This window comes from Lepisosteus oculatus, chromosome 12, assembly GCF_040954835.1.
Source record: "Lepisosteus oculatus isolate fLepOcu1 chromosome 12, fLepOcu1.hap2, whole genome shotgun sequence".
Classification (NCBI taxonomy): Eukaryota; Metazoa; Chordata; class Actinopteri; order Semionotiformes; family Lepisosteidae; genus Lepisosteus; species Lepisosteus oculatus.
The window spans coordinates 38,965,118-38,986,509 of NC_090707.1; the positions used below are offsets into that span (position 1 = coordinate 38,965,118).

At 56.8% G+C, this 21,392-nt stretch overlaps 2 protein-coding genes across 2 annotated transcripts; both read left to right on the forward strand.

Moving 5' to 3' along the window:
- The first annotated feature begins 1,369 nt into the window (after window positions 1-1,369).
- Window positions 1,370-15,328, forward strand: srebf2 (sterol regulatory element binding transcription factor 2). The gene is made up of 19 exons (XM_069196994.1): window positions 1,370-1,678; window positions 4,244-4,816; window positions 5,437-5,609; window positions 5,701-5,853; window positions 5,984-6,259; window positions 6,741-6,855; window positions 7,114-7,274; window positions 7,569-7,779; window positions 8,219-8,391; window positions 8,694-8,943; window positions 9,111-9,280; window positions 9,367-9,538; window positions 9,632-9,743; window positions 9,847-9,956; window positions 10,677-10,809; window positions 11,402-11,573; window positions 12,289-12,465; window positions 12,764-12,878; window positions 13,846-15,328. Exons 1-19 carry the CDS (start codon window positions 1,591-1,593, stop codon window positions 14,064-14,066), a joined length of 3,555 nt encoding a protein of 1,184 aa, XP_069053095.1. The 5' UTR covers window positions 1,370-1,590; the 3' UTR covers window positions 14,067-15,328.
- Window positions 15,329-16,941: 1,613 nt separating this feature from the next.
- Window positions 16,942-19,737, forward strand: nol12 (nucleolar protein 12). The gene is made up of 6 exons (XM_069197044.1): window positions 16,942-17,188; window positions 17,629-17,734; window positions 17,980-18,028; window positions 18,357-18,499; window positions 18,687-18,796; window positions 19,113-19,737. Exons 1-6 carry the CDS (start codon window positions 17,106-17,108, stop codon window positions 19,318-19,320), a joined length of 699 nt encoding a protein of 232 aa, XP_069053145.1. The 5' UTR covers window positions 16,942-17,105; the 3' UTR covers window positions 19,321-19,737.
- Window positions 19,738-21,392: the final 1,655 nt, after the last annotated feature.

The following is a 21,392-nucleotide window of genomic DNA, read 5'->3' on the forward strand; positions in this document are numbered from 1 at the left end:
GTATTTCTGGAGCATTCGTGGTGTCTTTCGTGGGCCAAGACTCAATCAGCAGGCCACTGCCCGTTGTCTGTGTTCTCCAGTCTTGAAACAGGACTGTAATACACGCACCAGAGGGGCCCAACAGCCCATCCAGCCTGTGTCCTAGACTGGTAAATGTAAGCTTTTAATTCATCCAGGTGGGGCTGCACATTGGTGGTGGTGGAGGGGATCCCCATTACCTGTAAAGCGCTTTGAGTGGAGTGTCCAGAAAAGCGCTATATAAGTGTAAGCAATTATTATTATTATCATCATCATCATCATCATCATCCCAGGATCTTATCCAGCTGCTTGATCCCCTTTGAAAGAAGCCTGGATATCAGCCTCAGTGCCGTGGCTGGTCAGCTTGTTCCATACTCCCACCCCCCTCTATGTAAAGAAGTGCCTCCCCTTCTCAGTTTTAAATGTGCTTCCAAACTTGCAATCATCTCTGGATCATGTTTCGCTGTTTACGTATGAGCGCTTTTCAGGAAAGTCAAAGAGCTGGACTCCCATGGGTACCGTTCGGCACAGAAACACGACACGCTGCATGTACAGGTGCAGCCAACACTGGGATATTCAAAGTGTCCTGTCTTTTCAATATACTGGTCTAATCCTCTGTCCTCCTTCAGGCTCCTGCGCAGATGTCTTACACACGATCAGAAGTCATACACATGTGCAGTATGTTTCTTAAGACAGCAGCAGCAATTCATTCAAATCTTGCACGGGTGTTGTCTGCGCTAGTGAAGACTGACACAGTGATTAGTACCGCTTAGTTCGGGCGAGAAGACACCAGACCAGTCAGTTCGGCATCTGTAATTCATGCACATCCGAGTCTGGAAACACCAAACTCACATCGGCTCCCGACACGGCTGAACGCCGGTCGTAGGAGCTGCTGACCCGTTGCATTTACCAGTTCAACGAGCTGAAAGAAAACAAGGACTTTTTTTATTTTAAGGTTTAAATGTAGACTAACAGGGCCAGATCATTAAAAGATCCCTGGAGACGGGAAACTATTGACTGGCGGAATGAATTACATAACACAAATAAATAAAAAACCCCGTGGTTAGCCGAATGACAGAACTTAAATATTAAATGTCATTCATGAACAACCGCGGAGGAGTTCCCTCATGCAGAAGGCAGAGCGAGCCGCCCGGAAGCCGCTCATGGAGAATCGGCGCTCGGGCCGCGCCCACCGCCCCGGGGGAGGCGGGGCCAATGCAAAGCAGCCGAAAGCGTCTGATCGCTGACGTACTATCAGACCACGGCGGCCGGAGCCCGCCGATTGGCTGGGGGGGCCTGGTCTCATGACAACAACAGCCGGGGATCCACCAATCGGAATCCCCGCTGGCGGCCTTCCACTGTTTGTAAATGACGTCACCGCGGCAGCCAAGATGGCCACCTAGGGGTTTGTGGATGGTGCTCAGCCCTCTGACAGCTCTCGCGTCCCGGCCGAAGGCGCTCTTGTAGCCCGCCTTGTTCTGTTCGAAAGCGGATCGCACGCTTTGACACCCGCCGGGGACGGTAGACCTAGCCGATCGTGGGGGGGTGTCCCAGCCCCGTCCTGCCCAGACGATGGAGGGAGAGTTCTTGCCGGCGGTCGACAGTATGGACCCGACTCTCTCCGAACTCGGGGATGACTTCTCCCTGGGCTACATCGACGGTGAGTCGGTCTCGCCGAGCCGCCGACCTCCGCAGGAAGACAGAGCCCCGTGTCCGTCCGTCCGTCCGTCCGTCCGTGTGTGCGTAACCTTAACCCGGTACCGGTCCGGTCTGCCACGGATCTGAGCCCCGATGGGTACCGGGCAGTACAGTCCGAGACCGTCTCACCTGAGCGGAGCCCTCTCTCCTGGGCTTGCTTCCAGTTGTGATGAAACACGAATTGTTCTCTCTAGTGAGTGGCTTGGATTATTGCTAATGATCTGGTAGCGCCGGGATGCTCTAATGTGGTGTAGGTGTTATTTTTAGGCGAGTATTTAAGGAGCTGTTTAAAGACCGCTTCCCTGCCTCATTCTGCATCCCGTGTGTGTGTGTGTGTGTGTGTGTAAAGTGTGAAGTTTGTCTTTCGGTGTTGAGCTGTTTGTGTCGTGTGTGTTGTAAGCGTGGAGTTTGTCGAGTCTGTCTGAATTGCTATCCAATGTGAAATTTGTGTTGCGTGTAGGTGTGTGAATCGCGTTTGTTTCGAGTGTGTTTGTAATCATGGAGTTTGTGTTGTGTCTGTGTGAACTGCTGTTTAATATGGAGTTTGAATTGAATGTGAGTGTAGGTGGGGGTTGTGTGTGTGTGAGTGTGGAGTGTATGTTGTGTGAGAACACAGCAGTGCTGTGCTCAGTGATGGGGTGAGCAGTGTGCAGTGTTCAGGCCCAGTGTGTGTGTGTTGTGTGTGAACACAGGGAGATTGCTGTGACTCGAGAGCAGTGCTGTGCTCAGTGATGGGGTGAGCAGTGTGCAGTGTTCAGGCCCAGTGTGTGAGTGTTGTGTGTGAACACAGGGAGATTGCTGTGACTCGAGAGCAGTGCTGTGCTCAGTGATGGGGTGAGCAGTGTGCAGTGTTCAGGCCCAGTGTGTGAGTGTTGTGTGTGAACACAGGGAGATTGCTGTGACTCGAGAGCAGTGCTGTGCTCAGTGATGGGGTGAGCAGTGTGCAGTGTTCAGGCCCAGTGTGTGTGTGTGTGTGTTGTGTGTGAACACAGGGAGATTGCTGTGACTCGAGAGCAGTGCTGTGCTCAGTGATGGGGTGAGCAGTGTGCAGTGTTCAGGCCCAGTGTGTGAGTGTTGTGTGTGAACACAGGGAGATTGCTGTGACTCGAGAGCAGTGCTGTGCTCAGTGATGGGGTGAGCAGTGAGCAGTGTCCAGGCCCAGCGCCTGCTCATCAGCGTGTGTCCTGCCGGAGACAGTCGGGGCGCCGTGCTGGGCTGCACTCAGATGTTTCTGTGAACACGTAGCTGCATTCCAGCCGTGCAGCGAACAGGCTGGGCAGCGTCATCAGCGCTTGTCCACTCTCGGACGTCCGCATCAGTGAGCGGACATCGCCCGGGATTGAACCGGTCTGCTGCACGGATCCCATCGGTCCCACCTGTGTGTCTGTGTCTTTCTCTCTCCGCGCACTGCGCCGCCTTGCTGGGTGTCAGTGAAGCCGCTTCCTGGAGGTCATATTAAATCCACAGACATGAAATGCAAAACTGAACTGCATTGCAAACCTGCACAGCCACATCCAGCTGAAGGACCCCTGGGCTCATGATGACCAGTACGAAGCCTCGCGGGAGGGAGAGCAGACCCAGCCCTCCTCTCTGCGAGGTCACTCAGCTGTCAGTGGCCCGCGGAGGTGGCGGGTTTGACAATCACACCTACGTCTGCCTGGGGGTAAAACCCGGACTGGCCTCCCGGATGGGCGCCAGGATTCGGGTACTGTGACGTGGGCTCCTGGGGGAGAGGAGGGGGTGGAGGCTGGCCCTGACCGTGCAGCGCTGTTTGAATCTGTGCCAGTGAGGCCTGTTGCAGCCCGGGCTGTGTTGACCTGCTGGGGACCCTGCTGTCCCAGTGTTGCCTCAGAACCTGCTGATGCTTCTTGTCCGTCTCTGATATCAGCCCCCGTGTTCTGATCTGAAGCTCTTGGCTGTCTGTGGCCTGTACCTGTCACACATTTGAGCCGTTTCATCGCCTGAAGCTCATTTCAGGTTGTTCAGGTCTCGCACAAACCCTAAGAACTGTCAGCCTGCAGGGTGAGCTGTGACCTCTGACCCTGTGCTGTAGGGTGTCGGTGAAGGTTGCTGTGAGCTGTGACCTCTGATCCTTTGCTGTTGGGTGTCTGTGAGAATTGCTGTGACCCCTGATCCTTTGCTGTTGGGTGTCTGTGAGAATTGCTGTGATCTCTGACCCTGTACTGTAGGGTGTCTGTGAAGAGCTCAGTGAGCTGTGACCTCTGACCCTGTGCTGTAGGGTGATTGTGAGAATTGCTGTGACCTCTGACCCTGTGCTGTAGGGTGTCTGTGAAGAGCTCAGTGAGCTGTGACCTCTGACCCTGTGCTCAGTTCTGCAGGACAGACGACCTGCTGGGGTGCCGCAGCTCCATGCGATACGCGACAGGGTGGCCTGTTTCAGGCCTCCTCCGAGCAGCGAGCAGATGACCAAGTCGGTTCTTGACGCGGAGCTGTGGGGCTCCAGACACGTCGTGACGCACTGACCCGCCGCCCTCCTCACCTCTCTGTGTCCCCTCTCTCTCCGCAGAGATGCTCCAGTTCGTGAGTAACCAGGTGGGCGATTTCTCTGACCTGTTCGAGGACCAGCTGGGCGGCAGCCTGCAGACTGGGGGTTCGGGGGTTCCTTACCAGCAGCAGCAGCCCCCACCACAGCAGCAGCCCCCCGGCACCAACCCCACCCCCCAGCCCAGCCCGGTCTATCAGGGCGGGCCGGCGGTGCCCCTGTCCCAGCTGCCCCCCTCCCTGCACCAGTCCCTCCCTCTCACGCCTCCCCAGACCCCCGTGCAGGCTGTCCAGCAGGGCTCCCCGCCTCTGACTGTGGCCCCGGCCCCGGCCCCGGCCCCGCTCCGCAGCGCCCCCTTGCTGCAGCCCAGGCCGCAGCAGGTGCAGGCGCCGCCGCCGCCCATCGCGGTGTCGGTCCAGACCCAGACCCTGACCGTGCAGACCCAGTCGGTCCCCATCTACACCCAGGGGCTCCCCGTGCAGACGCAGGCTCCCACCCAGACCGTGATGTTCACCCCCACTCTGACCAGCTCGTCCCAGTCGCGGATCGTCCAGCACCCCGTCATCTACCACCAGAGCCCCATGAGTGGATTCCAAGGTGAGGACTCGGCTCGGCTCGGCTCGGCTCGGCCTCGCGTGCCCTCCTTGCTCCTGGGGCGCCCCCTGCTGGCGGTGTCGCTGTCCTTCGCTCGGTGCGCTGGGCACAGGCATCGTCCTCTTCAGGCAGACAAGTCCAGTGTGAACGAAACAGCGCTGTGGGGGTCCCGATGCCCCAGTATACTGTCCTTCAGATGAGACGTCAAACCGAGGTCCTGACTCTCTGTGGTCATTCACAATCCCAGGGCGTTCCTCGACAAGAGTAGGGGTGTAACCCCGGTGTCCTGGCCAAATCTCCCCCTGGCCTTTACCAGTCATGGCCTCCTAATAACCCCCCTCTCTGAACTGGCTCCATCCCTCTGCTCTCCTCCCCACTGAGAGCTGGTGTGTGGGGAGAGGACTGGAGCATCATGCAGGTGGGGGTACACACTGGTGAGGGTGGAGGGGATCCCCAGTACTTGTCCAGCTCTGTGAGTGGCGTGTGCAGGAGAGCGCTGTAGAAGTGTGAGGATATTACTACGGATTGAGCGCAGGTGTAGAGGAGAGCCCAGCGCAGTTTGTGTCCGCTGCCCTGCAGCGAGTGCCCTGCCTCACTAACCTCCCCCCCCACGTTGCCCCCAGTCCTCCAGCCGCAGGTGCAGAGCATCGTCACCTCGTCGCAGGTCCAGCCCATGGCCATCCAGCACCAGAGAGTGCTGACGCAGGCAGGCCCGCAGACCATCCAGACCCTGGCCACGGCGCCCTCCACTGTGCAGGCGGTCTCGCAGCAGGTCCAGCAGGTCCAGCAGGTCCCGGTCAGTACCTCCACAGGGGAGAGGGGGAGGCCAGGGGGCGTTCGTGTCGTCGGTGTGGGCGCTGTTAACGCCGTGACGTGCCCTCTCTCAGGTGCTGGTGCACCAGCCGCAGATAATCAAGACGGACTCCCTGGTTCTGACCACGCTGAAGCCCGACGGGTCCCAGGTGCTGTCCGCGGTGCCGAACCCGGCCGGGATCACCACGCTCACCACCCCGATCCAGACCCATGCCCTGCAGGTCCCGGTAAGTGCAGGCGGGAGGCGCGGACTCCTCTGCTTCTCTAGGGGTTCCTCTGGGCTCCCTGTTAGGGCCTCCCTTGGCGTCACGTGACAGCGCTTCACTCCCTGCCTTTCTCCCCTTCCCCCTCTCTCAGACTCTGGTGGGCGGCAACATCCTGACCACGGTGCCCGTGATGATGGGCGGGGACAAGGTGCCCATCAAGCAGCTGTCGTCCGGCGGGTCGCCGGGCGGGGGCGGGGCCCGGGCGGGGCCGGGGGCGGAGATGGGCGGGGCCGGGGGCGGGCCTGGGACGGGGTTGAAGGAAGGGGAGAGGAGGACCACCCACAACATCATCGAGAAGCGGTACCGCTCCTCCATCAACGACAAGATCATCGAGCTGAAGGACCTGGTCATGGGCAACGATGCCAAGGTGAGGGGGGGCGGAGAGGCCTGCCAGCCTGGGGGGTGTAGCGTAGCGCAGTGAGCTAAGGCTGATGGAGATGGCACTGGTATAGGGGATCACAGACTGGGGTGTTAGGATACAGGGCAGCAGAGAGTGGAGTGTTGTAATAGGCCACACACTGGAGCTGGGGTTATAGAGGCTACAGAATGGGGTACCTGGCATTAATAATGAGCAGGATTGGGTTATTGGGGTAAGATAGGGTAGGTAATTGCAACTGGAGTGATACAGGGAAGGGTGTGAGAGGAGGGGGTATTTGGGCAAAGGCTGGGGTGTTAGGAGATGGATATTACAAAGCATAGAGTATAAGGGTGTTTGAGTAAGAATGCGCCAGAACTTAGGGTATGATGATCATCTTAAAGACCTGGATATGTGGGGGTATCGGGGATGGGTGTTGGGGGTGTGTGTGTGTGTGTGTAACGGTGTGATTTTGTGTGTGCGTGTTGTGTAGATGCACAAGTCGGGCGTCCTGAGGAAGGCCATCGACTACATCAAGTACCTGCAGCAGTCCAACCAGAAGCTGAGGCAGGAGAACCTGGCGCTGAAGATGGCCAACCAGAAGAACAGTGAGTGTGCCCAGAGTTGACTGGACCGGGGCGAGCTCGTCCTCGGGTGGATCCGCCTGCAGCCCCTGGGAGCTGGGAGCAGCTGTCCCTTAGGACACGAGTGTCCCTCGTGTTTCCCGTAGGGTTGAGTTAAACGCCACGCGAGAATTATTTCCGTTATCGGATGGGGCTGCTGTCTGACTGATGTTTCTCTGTGGGCGCGGCAGCTCGGTCTCGCCCTGGCGCTGACGTCTCTCTCTCTGTCCCTGCCCGTCCCAGAATCCTCCCGCGGCTCCGACGCCCCGCTGTGCGAGGACGTGGAGATGAAGCCGGAGCTGGTGATGATGTCGCCCCCGGCCTCCGACTCGGGGTCCCCCGGCGAGTTCTCTCCCTTCTCCATCGATTCCGAGCCCGGGAGCCCCCTGCTGGACCAGGGCAAGGTAACGGGCCGGTCCACTCCGCGGTTTACTTCCAGCCCAGGCTCTTGGTGAACTAATGGTCAGTCTGTTCCACTGCACCTGTGAACCAGTGGATCAGACTGCTGCGCACTGGGAGTCCAATATGCTTGCCTGTACACACACGCATGCAAAACCCTTCTTATACAGGGATGCACGCCTGCATGACACGCTGTCCAGACATGTTACACGCGTGCACGGTGTCAGTGACACGCAGAGCGCACGGCCAGCGGAGGGAATTCCTGGTGACCGCCTGACTCCCCGGCTCTGTCCCCGCAGGTGAAGTGCGAGCCGGACTCCCCTCCCTCCCTGGGGGTCCTGGACCGGTCCCGGGTCCTCCTCTGCGCCCTCACCTTCCTCTGCCTCTCACTCAACCCCCTGCCCTCTCTCCTGGGGACCCCCGAGGTCGGGGGCAGCGAGGGGTCCGCGGTGCTGGGCCACGGCCCCGCCCGGACCATCCTGGGGCTGCAGAACCCATCCGAGAGCCTGGGTGAGTTCTGACGCAGCGGGTCGCGGTCCGATTGCAGTACGGAACCGTAGAGAACAGCGCAGCTAGTGGTCTATTTGTATACAGCTGATAACTCACCTCTCAAGCTTCTGCCAAATTATTATTATTATTATTATTATTATTATTATTATTATTGATGCTCGAAGTTCTGCACTTTGTGTTCCTTGAATGATGAACAGCTCCGGTTCTTGTAACATGTTCCTTATTTAATTAAAGTAAATTGGTAAGGCGTATTTAATTAAAGTAAATTGGTAAGGCGCTGTTCTTCTGTGCATTGTGTGCGACCAGTAAGATGGATCAATAAGATCTGAAAGATCCCTAAGAGTGCAGAATCTCGGAGCCCCTTGGATAAAGCCATCTGCCTGATGACTCACAGGAAATGCACGCCTGCGCTAACACCCCTCTTCGTCTGTCTCTGCAGGGTGGGTGTGGGGCGTGCTCCCCACCGTCTGCGTGTGGGTGCTCAGCGTTGTGGGGGCTCTGTGGGGGTGTGTCAGGGTGCTGTACCTGTGGGAGCCCGTCACCCCCCTGCACTCCCCCAAATCTGTGTCTTTCTGGAGGCGCCGGAAGCAGGCCGACCTGGACCTGGCCAGGGTAGGAGCTCAGGGTCGTCTCTCGCTCTCTCCCTGTCTGTGCTCCGTCCTGCACCCTGTGGACACAGCACTGGACGCTATCACACCCTTCCAGACTGTGTGTCTGTGTCTCACTCACCATGTCTCTGTTTCAGTCAGCCTTTTCATCTGTGTGAGTCTGTCTGCCACAGTACACTTGCTATGTTCATGTCGGAATATTGTGTGAGATGTTCTTCCGGTCGATCTCCAGTGTTGTGAACTGGCTTGCTTGTCCAGGCAGTGTTTGTATTAACCCGCTCCCCCCCCTGTTTCCTCGTCTCCCAGGGTGACTATCCAGCCGCAGTTGCCAATTTGCAGACCTGCCTGTCAGTCTTGTCCCGCGCCCTGCCCTCTACCAATCTGGACCTGGCCTGCTCCGTCTCGTGGAACGTCATTCGCTACTGCCTGCATAGGCCCGCCCCCCTGCGCTGGCTGCTGCGTCCGATTGGAGGGCGGCGGGAGGGGGAGGAGTCCAAGACCAGTTCCAGGGACGCGGCGATAGTCTACCACCGGCTTAACCAGCTGCAGCTCACAGGTGTGGAGCGAAGCCCAGCGCACGGTGTGACGCATCACCCCGTCATACTGCAAACTGCGTTCCAGCACAGCGCCACCACTGTGTGCATTAGCTCCCTGGCCCTGTGCGCTGTCCTGTAGTGTCCAGTGTGTCCGTACTGACCCCAGCCTCTCTCTGACCGTGCGTAGGCAAGCTCTCCCAGCGGGGCAGCGTGTGGGGGCTCAGCCTGGCCCTCAGTGCGGTCAATCTGGCCGAGAGCGCCCAGGACAGGATCGACCCGTCCACGCAGGCCGAGATCTACATCACTGCGGCCATCGCCCTCCGGACGGCCCTGGGTCATCGGCTGAGCTGCCTGCCGGTGAGTCTCTGGGGCTCCCTGCCCTGTCCGTCTCCTGCGGGCGCGTGTGGCCAGCGTGTGACCCCCCCCTCTCCCCCCCTCCTCAGGGACACCTGCTGGGCTGCGCGGAGGCCATGGCCTGTCAATCAGACGCCAGGCAGATCCCTGATTGGCTACGCTGGCTCTTCACCCCGCTGGGCCGGCAGTTCTTCCTGGGCTGTGATTGGTCGGTGAAGTCGGGGGCCCAGGAGGGATTCTACACCTCCCAGAGAGACCCAGGTAGGGCCGCCCGCCCGCGGAGGAGACTGGGGGTCAGAGTGACCCCATCGAATTCACCCCCCGACTGTCTGTCTGCCCCCCCCCCCACCACAGCGGACCCCATCGCCCAGCTGCACCGCGCCTTCTGCGAGAAGCTGCTGGAGAGAGCCGTCCACTCGCTCATCGAACCCGAGTCCGCGCCCGAGGCCCGCGGCGAGGAGCCCAGGTAGGCCGCCGAGGCCCCCGCCGCGCGGGTCCGAGCGGGTCCGAGCGCGAGCAGACTGCGGCGTGCTGAATCCCGGCCCTCTCTCTGTGTCTCTGTGCCGCAGTGAATTCTCCGGCGCCCTGGAGTATCTCCAGCTGCTGAACAGCTGCACCGAGGAGCCGCCCTCCCCCTCCCCGCCCTTCCCTGTCCAGCCCAGCCTGAGCTCGTCCCCAGGTACGATCCGCCTCCCGCAGCCGGGCCGGACCAGGGCCAGAGGGACGGCCGCGGTGTCGGACCTGTCCCTCCCGGAGAGATCGGAAACTTGCGTCCTCGCGGTCGGGACACCCCCTGCGGCTCATGAAGTCAGTCTCGGTCTCGGTGGACAATAGTGGACACTGCTGACCGCAAGCTAGAATATCCCAGTGTGCCGCCACAGATCTCCCCAGGACAAGGGTCTGGCAAATCCACGGAGGGCGAGATGTTTTTAGGGATGGGTGCAGCACAGATGAATATGTGTCCGGTTTCTGACCTCTCTGTCCAGTTCAGGGTCGTGGGGGAGTTATCCCAGCAAGGAACAGGCGCAAGTCGGGGTTCGCCCTGGGGTGCATCCTGGACCCAGTCCATCACAGGACACACACACACACACACACACACCAGGGCCAGTTTTCCCAGGAGCCAATTAACCCACCAGTGTGTCCCTCAACTGTGGGAGGAAACCGGAGCACCCAGCAGAAACCCAGGTGGACATGGGGAGAACATGCAAACTCCACCCAGACAGCACCCAGGTCTGAAATTGAGCCCAGGGCCCCAAGCGCTGTGAGGCAGCGCCGCCAACCTCAGCGCCCCCTGATGGCAGTGTCATGCATGGCCGGAGGGAAGGGGGGGTGATGATGAGTTTGTACGCAGGGAGGGCCGACCGCTTGTGGCGCTCAGGGGTCTGTTTTCTCCGCTCAGGCGGAGACCCTGTGTGCCGCTGGTGGGCGGCGGTGCTGAAGGCGGCGGCTCACTGGCTGCAGGGCGACGACGCGACGGTGAGGTCGCTGCTGGCCGAGGTGGAGCGCATGCCGAAGGCCCTGCACAGCCTGGAGTGAGTGTCTGTGACTGGGGCTCTTTTCCCCTCCCTGCGAGGTGTCTGAATTCGTTTCTCTCTGTCAGGAGCGTCTGGGGACTTGACTGCGGCCGATGTTAGTTTCTCTGTTAGAAGGAGATCTAATTTAGGAGTGTCTCTAGGGTCTATGTTAGGGTCTGTATTGATCTTTCGGTATGTACAGTACTTGTATTTGTTAATCTCTCTATGACCTATATTAGGGTGTATTTTAGGACCATCTCTGGTTTTTACATTGAGAATCCCTCTGTTAGGTGTGTTATAGTCAATAATCTAAGGTTGAGGGTATCTCCAGGGTCAGTATTGGGGTCTGTATTAATCTCTGTGTGTGAGGAGTGTCTCTAGGGTCTGTATTAGGGTCTGTATTAATCTCTGTGTTAGTCGAGGGTCTGTATTTGTTCCTCTTTTAGGAGAATCTCTGGTTTCTGTATTGTGAAATCCTTTGTTAAGTGTGTCAGAGTCGGTCCTGGGGTGTTAGGGGTGCCTCTGGAGTCTGTGTTAGGGACCAGTGCTTGATTTCCGATGGTTTGTCTGTACTTCTGCATGTCTGCGTTAACCCCCCTGTGTGCTGCAGTCACCCCCTGCCCAAGGCCGTTCTCCAGCTGTGCAAGACGGTGCAGCTCAGCTTGGGCGCCCTGAAGAGCGAGGCCGTGCCCACCTGCCTGGCCCACTGCGACCGGGCCAGCGGGCACCTGTGGGGCAGCATCGCGGCGCCGCTGTCTCAGAGCCGGTCGGGGCTCAACAAGGTAAGACGCGGCGCAGGTGCGCCACTTGGTCCCCGTGTGCCCCTGCCAGGGCGGCGAGGGGGGTGTGGGGGCAGCCTCCAGGAGGGGGGCGGCTGTGGTGCATTGTAGTTGCATTGCATGATCCTGCAGCACAGTGCAATGTGTCTCCAGTGCAGTACAGAGGCCCTCCGCATCTCCACGTGCTCCACACGGCGCCCCCCGACGCAGTCCGGCAACAGGCGCCACATACCGAGCCCCCCCCCTGAAGATCTAGTTAGTGTGGCCGCTCTGGCCCCTGGGATACCCACACGTGTCAAGTGCAGGGCCCCTCCTCCAGACACAGTCCACATACACCCCTGTCACGCGCCGCTCTCTGGGTACAAGAAGCCCTGGGAGCGCTTTCTGATCACAGAAGACTGTGCTGCATTTCTTCTTGTCGCACGTTCAAGGGAGAGAATAGAGGCCACTGTCCCAGTGAGGCCCTGAGAACTCCTTTACTTTGTGTGGGTCTGGGTCTGGGGGGGGGTCTCATCATGCAGCCTGACACCTGGTAGAGTGGGGGTCTGATGATGGACACTTGACCTGTGACTCGAACTGGCTCTCGCTCCCTCTGTGGCCCCGGCCAGTGGGGGTACAAGACTCGGACACGCTCCGTCAAGTGATGAAAAGCTCGCGGGTGTCGAATCAGGAGTGCCCGTGCCCGTAATGATTCCCTCTCTGGCTGGCCCTGTCCTAGGGGGTGGAGCTCCTGGTGTGTGACCTCCTGCTGACCCTGAGGACCAGCCTGTGGCAGCGAGGAGGCGGAGCCAGCGGGGAGTCGGGCCCCGCCCCCGGGGCGCAGCTGGCCGGCTTCCAGAGGGACCTGAGCGCCCTGCGCAGGCTGGGCCACTGCTGCCGCCAGGCCCAGCACAAGGTCAGCTTCCCGCCTGCCGCCGTCCTGCTCTTCCTCTTCATCTGCAGAAGAGGGATCCCTTCCAGCTCCGTCGAGCTCGCTCTGCAGGCAGCTCACATGTGTTTCTGATTGTACTCTTCGCAGCGATAGACCGGTTGATCGTTTTTCTCTGCGGGGCTGTGATTATCAGCAGGGACTGTATCGGGGTGATGTGGCCGTAGCTCTGAAGTCAGAAGCAGACTCAGTTGCTGTAGGTGGGATGTGAAGCTGCAGCCGTGTTGACAGTGTCTCTCTCTGTGTGTGCGTGTGTCCTGTCCAGCTGTTCCTCCACGAGACGACGGTGCGGCTGATGGCCGGGGCCAGTCCCACTCGCACCCACCAGCTCCTGGAGCACAGCCTGAGGAGGAGGAGCAACGTGCAGGGCAGTGCGGCAGGTAACGGCACTGCACACTGCACACTGCACACTGCACACTGCACACTGCACACTGCACACTGCAGAGACACACTGCACACTGCACACTGCACACTGCAGAGACACACTGCACACTGCAGAGACACACTGCGCACTGCGCACTGCAGAGACACACTGCGCACTGCAGAGACACACTGCACACTTCACACTGCGCACTGCAGAGACACACTGCGCACTGCACACTTCACACTGCACACTGCACACTGCAGAGACACACTGCACACTGCGCACTGCAGAGACACACTGCACACTGCGCACTGCAGAGACACACTGCACACTGCACACTGCACACTGCAGAGACACACTGCAGAGACACACGCACACCGCACACTGCAGAGACACACTGCACACCGCACACTGCAGAGACACACTGCACACCGCACACTGCAGAGACACACTGCACACTGCGCACTGCAGAGACACACTGCACACTGCGCACTGCAGAGACACACTGCACACTGCACACTGCAGAGACACACTGCACACTGCACACTGCACACTGCAGAGACACACTGCAGAGACACACGCACACCGCACACTGCAGAGACACACGCACACCGCACACTGCAGAGACACACTGCACACCGCACACTGCAGAGACACACTGCACACCGCACACTGCAGAGACACACTGCACACCGCACACCGCACACCGCACACTGCACACTGCACACTGCACACTGCACACTGCAGAGACACACTGCAGAGACACGTGCACACTGCACAGACACGTGCACACTGCACACTGCACACTGCACACTGCAGAGACACACTGCGCACTGCGCACTGCAGAGACACACGCACACTGCACACTGCAGAGACACACGCACACTGCACACTGCAGAGACACACGCACACTGCACACTGCAGAGAGCAGAAGCGCGTGCTGTAGCAGTGGCCGTGACCGAACCCGTGTCCGTCTCTCTCAGGCGAGGGCGAGTGCGTCCTGGGGGAGAGGGAGAGAGCCCACGCCATCCTGCTGGCCTGCCGCCACCTGCCCCTGCCCCTGCTCACGCCCCCCGGGCACCGCGACCGCCTGCTGGCCGAGGCCAAGAGGACGCTGGAGCGCGTGGGCGACCGGCGCTCGCTGCAGGACTGCCAGCAGATCCTGCTGCGGCTGAGCGGAGGCACCACCATCGCGGCCTCCTAGCGCCCCGGCCTGCGCTCCTGCGGAGGCGCCCCCTCCAGCCCCGCTACGCTGCGCCGCGCGGCCCGCTGGGGAAGGGCCCGGAGTGTGTCCTCTCCTCCCGAGGACCAGCCCTCGCCCGCCCCCCGCCGCCCAGTGAAATCCCAGACCGCTCCGGGCCCGCGGGCTGTGGAACAGGACGGCACCTCGGAGTCGGGGTCCAGTCCCTGCCAGGCACAGTACCCTCGTCAGGGCGCACAGAGCGCAGCAGCCCCTGGGCAGGGGGCAGCTCTGCAGGAGGATAGTGCGGCTGACGGGGTCTGGAGCCGTGGCTCCGGGGCGGTGCAGGTTCCCTGTAGATACCACAGGCCAGTAGAGGAGCCCCTGTACCACGGCCTTCCAGCGCACCCCGTCTCCCCCAGCCAGAGTGGGGGGCGTCTCTGCAGGTGACCACGGCCCAGGCGCCAGAGCAGCACCCCCGGGTGTAGATCGTCCCTGCTGCCGCTAGTGCAGAACAGTGGGGAGCTGTTGAATTCTCACTTTCATTTGTATCGTTTCTCGGGCGCCTTCTGGATTATGTTTGTCATTGTATCGAATATTATTATTGTTATTATTATTATTATTATTATTATTATTATTATTATTATTAAAATGAGTTTTGTTCGTCGTCACCTGTCCGTACGCAGGCCTTTCGGAAAGCGCCAAAGGTTATGTTTCTTGTGTGTGTGTGTGTGTGGTCTTGTCTCGTGTTTTTATTTGTATTTTTAAAACGAACAATGTAGGGATTTATTTTTGAACTGAAAAAGGGGAAAGGATCCGGAGATCCGCCTTCAGGCTTTTAAAGTCATCACGGTTGCTTTTATTTTCCATAATAAAAACCGGTATCTTACGTTTCTGCTTTGCAAAAGAACAGCCGCCAGTGCTGACAGTGTGTCCAGTGTGTAAAGGGAAGTGTCTGTCTGTAATTTCCATCAGTAACGGACAGTAATTCCGCCCTCTTGCAGGTGTGAAGTTGTGAGAGGGCGGGGGGGGGGGTGCTCTAGGGGCGGTGGGCTGCTTTCAGGCCCTGGGGCCCTGCCTTTCCCGCTCCGCAGGGGGCGCCAGAGAGGAGCACAGGGGAGCCCCTGTTTTAAAAAGGGCAGGTTGTGAACTGGAAAAGTGTCTTTCCGGAGTCTCGGAAGAGCTGGAAACCCTGTAAAATCCTCTCGGCTCCCTTGCTCTGGTCATATTCCCGATTGTCTCTCATCTGGGGTGTTTTTTTTTTTTAAATAAAAGACGAAACTAAAGCCGCTGTGTGCCTGTGTGTATCTGTTGCACCCTTCTGCTGTTTTAAAAAGATTGGATGGCAGTGTCCTGCACTTCTCTCTGTTATTAGTAAAGGTGAGAAATACAATGATCAGGAAGCTGTTTTTAAAAAAAGGGTGTGTGTGTGTGTGATAGAAAATAACAAGCAGTTGGCTTTTTCCACAGTTTACCACGTGTTAAGACCTGTCTGCTGCTCTTCCCCTCTCTGGAGTTGTTAATTTCGTTTGGTAATTCACCGTCGTAATCTCAGCACTTGTACTGGAGTCGCCATTACTGATCACAGGTTTTCGTGCATCAGTTTAACTGCTGATGCTCGGGTGACATCAGGGGCCGGGATCGCCCCAGCTCTGCGACCCCACGTCACCAGTGTGAGGTCAGGGCTGAGCTGAAATCCCAACCCATTTCGGGTCAACTGATCCCAAAGGGTCAAAGGTTCATGATACGCCTCAGGTCGCAGGTAGGTAATCCTAGTTAGAGCACGACTGTGACTTTGATGGTAGGCTAAAAATAATTATATCAGGTGGGGAGCTGCGTCAGCATGCGTAGGCTGCAAAGGAAAGAGTAATAGGTTTATTCCTGCTGAAAAGAACACGTCAGGGCTGTGAAGATTAAAGATCTCTCCGAGCCTATTGTTCTCATTTCACCTCTGAAGGCCACGACCACTCTAATCTCTCCGTCTGTGCTCTCAAAGATTTCCTAACTCCTACATCAGAAAGACCACAGAAACTAAAATTATCCTGCAGCTGGGATCTCACCTTCCCTCTTCTCTCAACGACAGACTACTCTTCTACATTCTCTCTATTCATTGTAGGTTTCATTTCACACCTGTCTACACCTGTCCTGATTCCACACCTTTTGACTGGCCTCTCTGTCTGTCCCCTGCTCCCGCCTCTCGCTCCTCCTCTCTCCCAGCCTTTGTTCTCCTGCTACTTTACTTTTGCCTACTGCCCTGTCTCTCTCACACCTGGAGAAGGCTCCACGGCCGAAACGTTGTGTTCTCTTTCATCTCTTTTCAGCATGGAATAAACCTATTACTTGTTCCTTAAAAATAATGATATACAATCTACAGTTTCACCTCTGAATTATATGCAGCATTTCTACTGCCTTTAGTTCCTGACGTGTTTGGAAGTGATTGCTTTTGAAAATATTTGATTATGATCATCATGACGTCTGATGAACGCGTGCTTTGATAAAATGATCGATCGGTCATGAGCGTCACACACCCGCTAGAAGCCGATGACGTCATGTTTATAGTTGTTTTTTTGTGCTGGGCAAGAAAAACTGTCCGGCTACAGGCGTTTCCAGCGGTAAAGTTCCTCGTCTGTCGCTGTGGAATCTTTCAGGGAGGCTCTATTATTTTTGGGGAAAATATTTGCTTCCAAGAAAGCTGACGTTTTTAATGGTTAACGGTTTTCATAAAGATGCAGCATGATGACTAGCAAAACGGTGAAAACTTTGCCGTCTTGTAGTTTTAATAAATCTGTTATTTATCTGTTAATAAACCTATTTTGAAGGAATATTTTAACTTGAAAAGAACAGATACAAAAGCAACGAGAAATGTGTAAAATGTATTTCTGTAAAGGTTTACAGAGATGCGTGCGCGCGTAGCGGCGACTGGAACGCCCCGTGCACTCGGAACCGCAGTGCGGCGCAGCGCGTTTCCCGGCCGGACGCAGATCGCTGCTGCACACGGGCGCTCAACAGGAAGTCGGTGCAGTAACAACACTCGCACACGTGTGATCTGGGGACTGGGGTGCCATGGCGAAAAAGAAGAAGCTCGGACCCGGGGCCAAGAGACGGGAGCGCAAGACCGTGGTGACTTTCAACGACAAGGACAGGCAGTGAGTGACCCGGGAGGGACAGAGTTCAGAGACTGGAGAGCTGAGATAGTTTGTCCCCTCCCCCCGCCCCCCGCGGGCTAACGTGATGTCGAATAAACCACAGGAAAGGAAGTTTTACACTTAAAAAGTGTTGGTCTGTCTCTATCAGTCCGTGAGTGCTCAGCGTGTGTCCGGGAGATCTAAATCTGTGCGTGATGGTGTCGTGGCAGTGCAGGCTCACGGGTTGTGCTGGCCTCCACTGTCCACAGTGCTGGCTAGCCCTGCTCCACAGCTCAGGGGTCTGTGTGGAGTTTGCATGGTCTTCCCCATTCTCTGGGGCTCTGGGGGTTGGGCTGGGCTCAGCAGAGTGCGCCCGTGGGTGGGTGGCGGGCGTGTCCGTGTCTGTGTCTCTCCCCGTGACCCAGCGGTCTGGTGACCCTGCCTGCGCTTCTCTCTGACAGCGACTATCTGACCGGCTTCCACAAGAGGAAGCTGGAGAGGCGCAAGGTGGCTGTGGAGGAGATCAAGCAGAAGCTGAAGGAGGAGCAGCGCAAAGTGAGAGAGGAGGTGAGTGAGACAGGCGGGTGAGCGAGGGAGCGAGACAGGCGGGTGAGCGAGGGAGCGAGACAGGCGGGTGAGCGAGGGAGAGAGACAGGTGACAGCGGGACAGACTGCTGAGTGTCAGGGGAGAGAGGGGTGAGACAGACAGGTGAGAGAGAGTGAGACTGCGGGGCTGGGAGACAGATGTTGAGTGGGGTAAAAACGTTCTGACAGATTCCTGTCTCACTGGATCTCTCCTGCTTCCATTGCAGAGACACAAGGAGTACCTGAAGATGTTGAAAGAGAGAAAGGAGGCCCTGGGTGAGAGACCAGACACACTGCCTGTGCGACACCCTGACTGCCCGACACACTGCCTGTGCGACACCCTGACTGCTCGACACACTGCCCGTGTGACACCCTGACTGCCCGACACACTGTGTGGCACCCTGACTGCCCGACACACTGCCTGTGCGACACCCTGACTGCTCGACACACTGCCTGTGTGACACCCTGACTGCCCGACACACTGTGTGACGCCCTGACTGCCTGTGTGACACCCTGACTGCCCGACGCCGTGCTGTTCTTGTTTTGTGTTTTCTTTACACTGTATGTCCTCTCTCACTGTCCATCTCTACGTCTCTGTGTCTAGAGGAGGCAGATGAGTTGGAGGAGCTGGTCACAGGGAAGACAGAGTCTGTCCAGTACGATCACCCCAATCACACAGTCACCGTGACGACAATCAGCGACCTTGACCTCTCCGGGGCCCGCCTCTTAGGCTTGGAGACCAATCAGGTGCGTCCAGTTTGGGACTTTCTCATTGTCAGAGCTGTTTATTGGCTCATTACTTTGTAAGCATGTAAGGGGGTCAGCCAATGTTTGCTTGATGGGTCATATATTTTCCTTTTTATGTTTTTTTTTTATTGATTTGGGGTTTTGGGAAGGTCTCACTCTTGGCGTGATTCTGGTCTGTCTTCCACAGGGCACAGAGGAGAGTGAGGAGGAGAAGGGTGGAGAGAGTGAGGAAGAGGAAGAAGAGAAGAACAGCAGAGCACTACCCAAGAAAGCTGGGGATCCGATCATGTCCAAAAAGTAATTGTGCAATCTCTTTCTGTCTCTGTGTTAGAGGTGTTTCTGGGATCTGCGTTCAGACTTATGCATCTCTGTGGTCTCTATGCAGGTCTTCAGTTATCTCTCTGTTAGGAGTGTCTCTAGGGCCTGTATTAGGGTCTGTATTAATCTCCGTGTTTGGGGTGTGTCTCTAGGGTCTGTGTTTATCTCTGTGTTTGGGGTGTGTCTCTAGGGTCTGTATTAATCTCTGTGTTTGGGGTGTGTCTCTAGGGCCTGTATTAGGGCCTGTATACTCCCTCTCTTTGACCTCCTGTGCCCCTCTTCCTCTCTCCCTCAGGCTGTCCTCCCTCACCGCCTCTCTCCACGCCCACACCAAGACCAAGAAGAAGAAGGGGTGGGACAAAAGGAAGGGGAAGGAAGGGGTGGGCCGGGGCAGGGTGATTGACAGGAAGGGGGGAGGAGCCACCCAGAAGCTCAGACTGGGCCGGACCAGCAAGAAGCAGCGCCGCCAGCGGACCGGGAGACGGTACCAGCAGAAGGACTGAGAGCCCGGGGCTGGGCCTGGGCAGGGTGGGGGTGAGGTGCAGAGGTCTGGCTGGAATCTGGAGTGCGTGGAGGTGTGTGTTCATACAGCTGGAGTCTCAGGGTCACATGGTCCTGCTTCTGCAGACAACAACACTGTGAAGGAGCTGGACCATCCAGTGTGTGTGGGACAGGGATCAGTGACTGTCCAGTGTGTGTGTGTGTGTGTGTGTGTGTCAAGCATCAGTGTGACTGTCCAGTGTGTGTGTGTGTCAGGGATCAGTGACTGTCCAGTGTGTGTGTGTGTGTCAGGCGTCAGTGTCACTGTCCTGTGTGTGTCAAGGGTCAGTGATGGCCTGGTGGGTGTGTATATAAAATGTTTCTGGTTTTGTACAATAAGCTGTAAAAATGCAAAATAAAAAAGCATCAAGTTTAACAACCCCTGAAGTACAAGTGTCTCGTTCGGAGTTGGCTGTGTGCCTTCTGAGCCGAGAGGGACCGGAGCCTGAAAGTGACGGGTTCTGGAGAAGACGGGAAAAGGCCAGACCCGCTGGAGAGTCTGCAACTGAGGTCACAGCAACTTGGGCCAATAGTTCAACCCAGGACCTGTCTGTACACCTGTCTGCCAGACCAGACCAGACCAGACCAGACCACACCACAGCCTCTGGGCCTCACAGGGGACTGTGGAGTTGGTAGGAAACTGCAAATCCAGTCCAGGTGACATTCAGGCTGATGGGGCTGTGAGAGAGATCAGGGTGCATAATGCAGTAAAAAACATTCAAACGCAAGAACTCTACCTGCACCGACAGCCAGCACCGGGGCTCTTCGAGGGGGTACAGCTGAGCTCAGGCGGGTGGCGCGGTTTTTGTGGCCCTCTTGTGGCGCCTGCCAGTACTTGCAGGCGCATCTATCGTCCGTTTTTTACCGGTTTCTGGGTTGATGGAGTCAATTTCGTGCTACCGCGCTGTGTCATTCCATTTGCGCTGAGGTTGTAACCATCTTAAATCCTCATGAGATCGCCTCAATGCTGAGTCCTTACGCAAATGTGTTTAAATATGTTAAAGGTGAACTTTATGAGACTGTAAACTTTATTTCAGTTGATCAGACTCGTTTGTATAAAATAAATACATTTGTGAAGCTTCGGGAGCTGCAGCCAGTTCAAACGCCACAATTTAAAAATGTATTAAAACAATTCCTAATCACCTGAACCGACCAGTGACAGCTGGACACCAGCTCTCGATTCGCTTTCGCAAGCCGGTGAAACTCAATATTTGTTTAAATAGGAAGAAACTGCTGTCATTGCGGCTCCGCCCGCTGCGTCTGCGCGTCTTCTGGAATAACCGTTCGGCGGAGCCAAAATGGCGGACAAAGCGTGGCGGTTTCCTCACCTGTTGCTCTCGGACGCCAGCTGCTGAAGAAAGCGCCAATGGGATCTCAGATTGGGAAACATGAGCCAATGAACGGAGAGCGGGGGCGTGTCTCGGTGACCAGAGCTGCGTTCACTCTCCCGATGGAAATTTGTGCAATTTGTGATCAATAAGAACTGCGGAGATCCGGCAGGCAAGTTGATGTCAAAATATTACCTTTCTTTGACTGTAATGAGAAAGAAATATATAGCATTTCTACAAATATTGACTCTTTCTGGGATGGAGATCTTTTCAGACCGTTATTAATTGCGAGCGAATGTAACATTGTTTCGTGTTTTTAACTTTGTACGTTTGACGTCGGTATGCGTTATAAAAATAAGTCATATTTACTTATCCCGAGGTAGACATTCAGCTGGACCTAACTATAGCGAGTTATAAAGAATTGTACCGCTGTTTGCTGTAATGGGGTGAAGTCTGAGTCTGATATTTTGAATCATCAGTACTGTGGATCAGTTCGGGCTCCTGTACGGTATAGTGTGTGTGTGTGGTTCTGCTGTCTCACAGTATGTCAGAGCAGAGGACGTCTCTTTATTGATCGGACATCTGTTTCTGAAGGTGGGGAACTCTGTACTAGTGATTTGTTCAGATTTCTGTTCCAGCTCAGCTCTTAATGGGCAGCACTGGAGCCCTTGGTTCAGTTGCTGTCTGTGTGGAGTCTGCATGGTCTG